General features: G+C 37.0%; 1 protein-coding gene across 2 annotated transcripts; it reads left to right on the top strand.

Moving 5' to 3' along the window:
* Positions 1 to 314: 314 nt before the first annotated feature.
* On the top strand, positions 315 to 9,219 carry LOC128509501 (long-chain-fatty-acid--CoA ligase ACSBG2-like). Of its 2 annotated transcripts, XM_053481266.1 has the most exons (13): positions 315 to 423; positions 903 to 1,171; positions 3,394 to 3,482; positions 4,249 to 4,369; positions 4,539 to 4,619; positions 5,182 to 5,331; positions 5,514 to 5,681; positions 5,922 to 6,103; positions 6,207 to 6,440; positions 6,783 to 7,000; positions 8,050 to 8,189; positions 8,294 to 8,537; positions 9,002 to 9,219. In XM_053481266.1, exons 1-13 carry the CDS (start codon positions 327 to 329, stop codon positions 9,073 to 9,075), a joined length of 2,067 nt encoding a protein of 688 aa, XP_053337241.1. In that variant the 5' UTR covers positions 315 to 326; the 3' UTR covers positions 9,076 to 9,219. The 2 variants fall into 2 exon arrangements, with proteins under 2 accessions (XP_053337241.1, XP_053337240.1); XM_053481265.1 differs by lacking the exons at positions 315 to 423; positions 903 to 1,171; positions 3,394 to 3,482 and adding an exon at positions 3,251 to 3,319.
* The last annotated feature ends 480 nt before the right edge of the window (positions 9,220 to 9,699 follow it).

Raw genomic sequence — 9,699 nt, 5'->3', positions numbered from 1 at the left:
GTGGCAGGGTACTCCATTGCACACACACTCATTCACTAACTATGAGCAATTTGGGAACGCCAATTAGCCTAATCTGCATGTCTTTGGACTGTGGGAGGAAATCAGATTAACCGGAGAACACCCACCATGCACGAGGAGAAAGTGCAAACTTCATGCACACAGAGGCGGGAATCGAACCTGGCTGTAAATCAAACTCGGACCTTGGAGCAATAATTTTGCTTTGTGAACTAAATGCAAAGGTTTTCTTTTTAGTTTTAATTCCATAATGTCAGTCAGTCCAACTAAAAATGGTAATTCTGAAATTACAGGGAAGTTGAAAACAGGAAATGCTGTCTGATATACTCACGGAAACTGAAGAGGAAATAATGATGGAGGTTGAGGAAACCGCAGCTGATCCTACTGTAGCAGTCTGTAAGGCCAGAGGTAAAATCCAAAGTTTATGCTTGTTAATCTTTGCATCAGATCTGATGCTCAAATACAGTACCTGTGCTTCAGCAGATTTACAGGAAGGTTTATATAAAACATTCATAGTATTTTAAGTCCTGTTTTGAATGAACACATTGTCATTCAATTGAACAAAAATTACCATTTATTATTTATCCATTTAGTAATAAAGTTTAAATAGCAGAAATACATAGCATCCTTTATATTTCAGTTTTAGTTTTTTATAAGACAGTTTGTGTAACTTGGTTTAAGCCACGCCTACTTTTTTTTTACAAAAAGAAACATGATGGGTACGATCAAACATTTAATATCCTTCCTGTAACTCAAGCTTGAACTTTCTCCTGGTGAAGCTGTGCCATACACAAGCTTGCATCTACTCTTTTGATTCTTTTATGAAAATCTGTTTAAAAGCCTACTTATGTCAAAATGTTGTTCAGAGTATGATTCTGCTCCACTAGATCATAAAGCAAGCCCACTACAAGTGTATGTAATGGCTCCAAGTTGGCAGTATTGGAGTACGATAAGGGAAAGGCCAGTGAAGCTAAGGATAAATATGTCTGGTCCAGGCTCGGAGCCTCCTCTTACCATACACCAAATGTTCCAGATGACGGTGGATAATTTTGGGGATCATCCAGCTCTTTGCTTACAGAAGGATGGAGGTTGGGTCAAACTGACCTATAAGGAATACCAACAGCAGTGCCGAGCTGCAGCCAAGAGCTTTCTCAAGGTTTGAGTATAATGGAATAAAATATCTTTATTGTTATTGCTCAAGTTTAAACAGACTACATGCTACATAAGAAATAACATGGAAAAAATGTGTAACACTATAGACAGTATAAAATGTATATATACTTTTTAGCAGTAATTGTGCAACAGCTCAGGTGCACGGTGCAGGAAAAAATTACAAGAATAAATATACGGAGTCTTGAAACATGAAGTGTGAATAATTATTTAGAACCAGGCCTATTAACTATAGCTGTTGTTGTGATATAGTGCCACCCTAAGATATGATAGTGACAACAATTTCTTTTTTGGTTGAGATTCAAAATGTGTAGATACACATGTAGGAATTCAGTGCATGTCATTTCAACAAAACAACATTATTCCATATCAGGGTGTAACGCGTTAGAGTACTTGGATTACTTTTTTGATGTAACGAGTACTCCAATGCATTAGGTCCGCCATTTAAGTACTCAGTTATTTAGTTATATTTTCTAAAATGTAATCGTTATTTAGATTACAATTTATGTAATCTGTGAGCCAGACAGCAGTAATTCCGTTAGTGTGTGTGTGTGTGTGTGTGTGTGTGTGCGTGTGTGAAAGTTATCCCACAAGCACTGACCCTGATAACCCGCCCCATGTAACTGTCGCTTAGTGGCTACCCGATTTTTAGTTTAATGCAAACTTTTTCTTTGAACTTTTACAGTTCAGTTGTTTTACCCTCATGAATGTGTCTTCAGATTTTGTGGCATTTAATTGCCAAAAAGATCTAAACAATTTTTTTTTCTTTTCATCTCCACTCTAAAATATTCTTTAACTACTGTAAGTTATTCTGACATTTCACTTCATACATTATTGAAATTCTCTATTATACATCAGAGTGGATTTGTGCCATTTGCTTTTAGCATTACTAATACCTGATAATGAATGATTCATAAATTGATATCAATTCATACAGGGCTATTATAATGCTCCCCCCACCCCTTCTCTCCTCTCTCCGGTCTCAATCACTATAGCCACAATTTTTTTCAAAGGTAAAGTGCAGGTTATTTTTTTTTATTTTATTTTTTTTTCTTTATATAATTTACATTAATAATGTTTATATGAATATTTTTGGGTTGTGGAGTTTTTATTATTTCTTATGGGGAGGTTCGCTTTGATGTTTGATATACAAGTACACTTCTAAAACGAATTATGCTTTAATTAAGTTTTAACTAAGATTCATGGTTTAACTGTATTTTATCTTGCTTGAAATACAACAAACAACTAAAAGATTTCTTTTTTATTAAACTCTTCCCACATGCACACTATAGTGTGCATAGATACTGTTTGTTGGTGTAATGCAGACTCTAAATGGATGAGAAATTTATTTATTCATATCCCTTCTGTTTTTGAAGATTTTTGAGCAAATTGCCAGATCTTACTTCATTCATGGATTCATTCATTATCTGTGCCCCTTATCTCGTGTGCGGGGGGCCTGAAGCTTATCCCAGGGCACAAGGTGCACCCTGAATAGGGTGCAACCCTATTGCAATATTTCTAGGCTCATAATTTAACAAATAATTTAACACATACTTTAAAATAAATCTGCAATCATGCAGTGTGGGCACAAGATGGACCTTTTTTCCCTTTAATTCCTATTATTACTATACTGTACTTTCTGGCCCAGGAATTAGCTTAGTCCTTAGCTAATGTAGCACTGCTCAAGTGAGACTCCTATTGCTAAAAGACAATTCTTTAAGGCAAAAGTATTTTAGCACAATGCACAGATGCACATAAACCGGACAGTTCAGTCTGTATAAAAATCGTAATTTGAATGTAATGCTGAGTTATGTAGTGTTAAGGTGGAGGAATTTAAATGCAGTGTAGAAATTTGCGTTTTGAATTTAAATGCAGTGTAGAAATGTGCATTTTTCTGCTGTTCTGAAACATAAACGTTTGCGTGTGTGTGTGTGTGTGTGTGAGATAGAGAGATAGAGAGAGAGAGAGAGAGAGCGATACGAGGATCAGGGGTAGCTGAGTGGTTAAGGCATTGGACTACTGATTGGAAGGTCCCAAGTTCCAACCCTACCAAACACTACCACCAAGTTGCCACTGTTGGGTCCTTAAACAAGGCCCTTAACCCTCAACTGCTCAGTTGTAAATGAGATAAAATGTAAGTCACTCTGGATAAGGATGTCTGCAACTGCTCAAATGTCTTTCTGTCTGTCTCTGTGTGTGTATGTTTAGTTGGGGCTGCAGCGCTACCATGGTGTATGCATTCTGGGATTCAATGCTCCTGAGTGGTTCATCGCAGACATCGGTTGTATCATGGCAGGGTACTACTTCTTATACTCCTGTTCTGTATTGACACAAGTTTCTTTTTCAGTACACACATGTATCTAAACATCTACACTGCATACAGTACAGTTATATGGACAAGTCTTTTTATTTAAAAAGAGGACTCAAGAACTCATAAAATTTATTTCCTGAAGGTTGCTGAAGGTTTTGGAATGACCCTCGCTGTCACAGTATTAAGGAAAACACAAAAATATCTTAAAGAATATATAGAAATATTCTGCAAGAAATAATGTGTAATATTTTATTAAATAGGAATTAAAAAACTCCAGGCTTAATGAGCAACATTTGCAAACTGTGAAATGTGCCAGTGAAGATGTTACTGACAGCTGAATTACATTTAATGTTCTTTTCTTTTTTTATGTTGATTAAACAGAAAGTAAATATACATGAACATTTGCAGAAATATTTTATTATTAAACTAGTTGCAGAGGTTGTGTTTAATTTCTTTTCACTTTAAAACTCAACAATGAATTTAATTTCATGAGAGGTGCCCAAACTTTTGCATAGCACTGTTAAAGTCAAAGTAAATTATGAAGAAAGCATATCCATTCATCCATCCATCCATTCACCATGAACCTATGTAGTCCAGCTAGGAAACATGGAGGCCAGTGGTGATAACCACTGTATTTATTCTCATTTCATGACAGTGGTGGGACCCCAGGCCAACAAATTCACACACTACTGCAATTGTTTGAGAATGCCAGTTAGTCTATAATATGTCATGGTAATTAATATGTTTTTCAGAGGTCTTGCTGCTGGAATCTACCACACCAACTCACCAGAAGCCTGTCATTATGTGGCTTATGACTCTGACGCCAATGTGTTAGTGGTTGAAAATGACAAACAACTAGCCAAAATCCTCAAGGTATTTAGCTTTAAATGAATTACTACAGAAGTCTTACCCCAATGTTTGAACAATCTCTCTATAATTGAAATCTGTTTACATTCGCAATGGACAAAAAAAGTAATTCTGAGTAAAAATGAACTGCAGTTGAAATAAAGAAGTTACCTTTTTGCCAACATCTGTTTTTTAGGTTAAACATAAACTACCACACCTGAAGGCCATTGTTCAATACAAGGGAGAAGTGAAGGATAAGATGCCAAACATATACTCGGTAGGTCGGAAGTTAAGTACCATTTACCTGTGACATTGGTTTGTAAATTAAATACTCCCACATCCAGAAAAATGTCTGTGGCCAGTCAGTTGCAAGGTAAGTAAAGTAAAGCTAATAAACGCCTCATGTAAAATGATGTTGCTTGTGGCAACTATGAAAATATTTGTAATGTTTATGGTATTTGAAGCCCTGGCGTCCACTGAATCCATTTAACATTGCTTTACCATATTTAAATGATGTTGCTGAGGTGTTAAATATTCACTTGACATAATCAATAGATATTTATATTAATTTAATATGCAACTAGTTTTTATAGACAGATCAGTTGTCTATATATGTTAGTTTGAATACCCAGAGAGAAGCAAGTGTGACGAGTTAAAGAAGGAGCAAGCCAGACTCTCCAGGTAAACTGTGACAGGTTGTTTAAGATGCTTGGACAATTACCAGCAAATTTTCGTTTAAATCTAAATGACAGTATACCTGAAGAACTGATTCGGTATTTCACATATTTTTACCTGAAACAGGACAAATCGCATAACCGATGAACTATTTGTTTTTTTAGTGGACTGAGTTTATGAAGATTGGGGAGGACATTTCTGATGCTCACCTGGATGCGGTAATTAATAGACAGAAAGCTAATGAATGCTGCACCCTCATCTACACATCAGGAACCACAGGAAACCCTAAAGGGGTTATGCTTAGTCATGACAATGTAAGTTATAATTAAACTGTTACATAAAATGGTATTGTGATGTTCTTGAACATACAGTAACACTGTCGGTACCAGTTGTTAGATATGAATAGAAAGAAATTCAAAAGGTGCTGTTTCCATGTTCAGAAGAAAAGATCAGGTGATGTATTAAAGATGTACTTTGGTGTCCTTCCTTTGGTCAGATCACATGGACTGCAAACGCAGCAGGATCTGTTGTCAATCTGAAAAATGGGAAGGATTCTGTAGTGAGTTACCTGCCGCTCAGTCATGTGGCTGCCCAAATGAACGACATGTGGATCTCCTTAAGATTTGCAGGCACCACCTACTTTGCCCAACCAGATGCGCTGAAGGTTTGAATTGTATTTGGTATTATATGTCCATGAATGTACTTTTTGTATTCGTAAATGCAGATCATGTGTAAAAGAGACATAAACAGGATTTGAATTTAGTTTTTTTTTAAACTAGCTATAATCCATGCTAAAAATGGCGATGATCATATGAGTGTATGATGTGCTATCATACTGCAAATGTAGATCAGTTCTTTTTTAATTATTTAAGTGGAATTTCGGATGAATATTCTGTCCCTGCAGGGTTCTTTGATCACTGTTTTGAGAGATGTGCGTCCCACAAGCTTCTTGGGTGTTCCCCGTGTGTGGGAGAAGATGCAGGAAGCAATGAAAGACATTGGTGCGAATTCTTCGTTCATGAAAAAGAAAATTGGAGAGTGGGCCAAGCATAAAGGACTTCAGGCCAGCTACAACATAATGAATAAGTATGCATTGACATAAATCTTTAGTTATTAAGGTATTTCTTAAGGTTTGGAGTATTCTACAGAAATATGTAAATAAGTATTGTACCTATTCTCTGATTTCCAGTAATCCCTCATTGCCTTGGGGCTTTACGCTGGCTAAAAACCTGGTTTTCAAGAGGGTACGTGCATCTCTTGGGTTGGATCGCTGCAAAACCTGCTTTTCAGGGGCAGCACCAATGACTAAGGACACACTGGAATACTTCATGAGTCTAAACATCCCCATCTATGAGCTGTATGGCATGAGTGAGAGTACAGGACCTCACACCATGTCCTGGTCTGACAACTTCCGTATTATGAGGTCTGTCCCTTAATTCACTCCTTGTAAATTTATATGTGTCCACAGTAAGTTTCACAATTGAAGGTGCATCAGGCAAACCATAATCAGATTTTTTTTCAAACACCAGAATAGTTGCTTCACAATTTTTTTTCAATAACAAAATGTTATTGATATGTTATAAAACTCAAACCTGAAATATAGTTAAAAACATGCAGACAAGCAGTCAGATAAAACATTTACTACAAGCTTTATGAAGAATGCAATAAATAAATAAATACAAAATAAATAAAATACTGGTTGCATATCATACTAAAATAAATTTTAAAACAATCTGAATTTTTTAGCCCAAATGTTTTTCCACAGCTGTGGTAAGGAGATCCCGGGCTGCAAAACAAGGGTGGACAAGCCAGATGCGGATGGCATTGGAGAGTTGTGTTTCTGGGGACGTCACGTATTCATGGGCTACATGAATATGGCTAATAAAACTGAAGAGGCACTGGACCCAGAAGGCTGGCTGCACTCGGGAGATCTTGGAAAGCATGACATTGATGACTTTCTATACATTACAGGCAGGATAAAAGGTAGAAATGCTTTTACTCTAGATTTATTATTATGAATTCGATACTATGACTAGGTGGTTGAAATTATTTGTAGGAATTAGAGCTTCCAAATATGTCTAAATAATGGCTCCAGTTTGTTATTATTACTAAACTCAGGAAATTACTGCACCTACAGTATAGCATACTGAACATCCTTTTATACTGAACAAAAATATAAACGCAACACTTTTGTTTTTGCTCCCATTTTTTATGAGATGAACTCAAAGATCTAAAACATTTTCTACATACACAAAATAACCATATCTTTCAAGTATTGTTCACAAATCTGTCAAAATCTGTGATAGTGAGCACTTCTCCTTTGCCGAGATAATCCATCCCACCTCACAGGTGTGCCAAATCAAGATCCTGATTGGACAGCATGATTATTACACAGGTGTGCCTTAGACTGGCCACCTGTAAAAGGCCACTTTGAAAGGTTCAGTTGAATAACACAGCACAATGCCACAGATGTCGCAAGTTTTGAGGGAGCGTGCAATTGGCATGCTGACAGCAGGAATGTCCACCAGAGCTGTTGTTCGTGAATTGAATGTTCATTTCTCTACCATGAGCCGTCTCCAAAGGTGTTTCAGAGGATTTGGCAGTACATCCAACCAGCCTCACAACCGCAGACGACGTGTAACCACACCAGCCCAGGTCCTCCACATTCAGCATGTTCACCTCCATGATCGTCTGAGACCAGCCACTCGGACAGCTGCTGAAACAATCGGATTTCTGCACAAACTGTAAGAAACAGTCTCAGGGAAGCTCATCTGTATGCTCGTCGTCCTCATTGGGGTCTCAACTTGACTTCAGTTCTTCATCGTAACGGATTTTGACAGATTTGTGAACAATATTTGAAAGATATGGGTATTTTGTGCATGCAGAGAATGTTTCAGATCTTTGAGTTCATCTCATTAAAAATGGGAGCAAAAACAAAAGTGTTGCATTTATATTTTTGTTCAGTATATATCACAGGACTTACTCTTGCTTATATTAGGATTATATATATTATATATATATTTTTTTAACAGAGCTAATCATCACTGCTGGAGGAGAAAACATCCCACCAGTCCCTATTGAGGATGCAGTCAAGGAGGAACTGCCCATCATTAGCAATGCCATGCTGGTGGGAGACAAAAAGAAATTCCTCTCCATGCTTCTTACTCTTAAAGTATGACAATCAATTTTTTACATAGCCCCTTGATTTTAACTGCTTTTATTAAATTGTCAAAATTCAATACAATTGTCGTTTTTTTATTTATTTTTTATTTCCAGTGTAAGGTTGATGACAATGGAGACCCCACGGATGAGCTGGCCCCACAGGCTGTAGAGTTCTTCAGAAAGCACGGTGTAATGGCAAGCAAAGTTTCAGCAATCATCAAAAACAAAGAGCCAGCCATTTATAAAGTGATCCAAGAAGGCGTGGACAAGGTCAATGCCATGGCCATGTCCACAGCTCAAAAGGTCCAGAAGTGGGCACTTTTATCTCATGACTTCTCCATATCTGGAGGGGAGCTAGGTAAGAATTTTTTTATTAGAATATGCTAATATGTATACTTAATTCTGTTAACATCAATTAATATAAATACATACACAATATATTTACACTGATCAGCCATAAAATTAGCACTACTACCAGGCGTACTGAAAAATACTGATCATGACTGACAGTACAATTACACTACAAATAGAAGTCAAATAGGAGTGTTTTGCTGGTCTGCAGAAGGCATATCTATTACTGTACACCAAAAAAGTGGAGTATTTAGATTAAAAAACTTTGTGAGCTGCACAGTGGGTGCGCTTGTTCTTTGCATTTTGTTTGTATTTATGGTTTACTGGAGTTTGGTTTACTTTGTGTGTGGAGTTTTGAGTCTCTCCCCATATCCTTACTACTATCCTGTAGTCCATTCATACATTAAGTACATAAAGTGGAAGGTATTATAGTTTTTATGACCTATTGTTTTCCTTGTGTGTCTTTTACAGGTCCTACTATGAAGCTCAAAAGACCAGTTGTCTTGCAAATATACAAGGAAGAAATTGATAATTTTTATGAATAAACTTACTCTAGTTAACTAATTTGATTTGAGAAGTTGGCATGAGAACCGAACTGAAATTTGGCACAGGAACAGGAATAGAACTGGGATTTGGCCCAGGTTAGCAATGTGGATTTGGCATGGCTGGTTCGTCCTGTCGTAGAAGGAGGTGCAGTACCTCGCTCAAGAAGGGCCGTTCATGGGTCAGATGATGCAGGGCATAGCTCTGGTGAAGCAGGGCATAGCTCAGGCAGCGCAGGGTGTGGCTCAACCTCTACAGTGCAGACAGGAAATGTATAAGTGCTAATATGTCCTGACAGGAAGCATCTCATGGTTAACAGGGCCTTCAAGAAAGATGTCATGGTTAACAGGGCTTAAGGAACCATAATTAGATTCTCGGGAAGATTAACTTTTTTAATAAGCTTTTAATAAGCATCTTAATGATAGCTGGGACAATCTAAAAAAACAACACACAAATGGGTAATAAAGAAAATCAGTGATAAAGAAAACAGATGGGAGAAAATGACATTAAATGGGACTCAGGCTGCACTGTGAAACTAGAAACTACAAAAAATGTCAAAATGAGAGTTTCTTAAGCACTTCAAAAATAAAAGCAAATTAGACATGTTCCTTTAAAAATATGGGTCC

Source organism: Clarias gariepinus, chromosome 21 (assembly GCF_024256425.1).
Source record: "Clarias gariepinus isolate MV-2021 ecotype Netherlands chromosome 21, CGAR_prim_01v2, whole genome shotgun sequence".
Taxonomy (NCBI): Eukaryota; Metazoa; Chordata; class Actinopteri; order Siluriformes; family Clariidae; genus Clarias; species Clarias gariepinus.
Note: the sequence above shows the minus strand (reverse complement) of the source record. Positions and strands in the feature narration are given on the sequence as shown.

What these genes read in the sequence shown, in the direction of transcription:
- LOC128509501 (XM_053481266.1), top strand. Translation starts at nt 327, where the DNA reads ATGCTGTCTGATATACTCACGGAAACTGAAGAGGAAATAATGATGGAG. An exon ending in AACTAGCCAAAATCCTCAAG is followed by an intron (nt 4,370 to 4,538) that starts GTATTTAGCTTT and finishes TCTGTTTTTTAG; the next exon opens with GTTAAACATAAACTACCACA. An exon ending in CCCAACCAGATGCGCTGAAG is followed by an intron (nt 5,682 to 5,921) that starts GTTTGAATTGTA and finishes CTGTCCCTGCAG; the next exon opens with GGTTCTTTGATCACTGTTTT.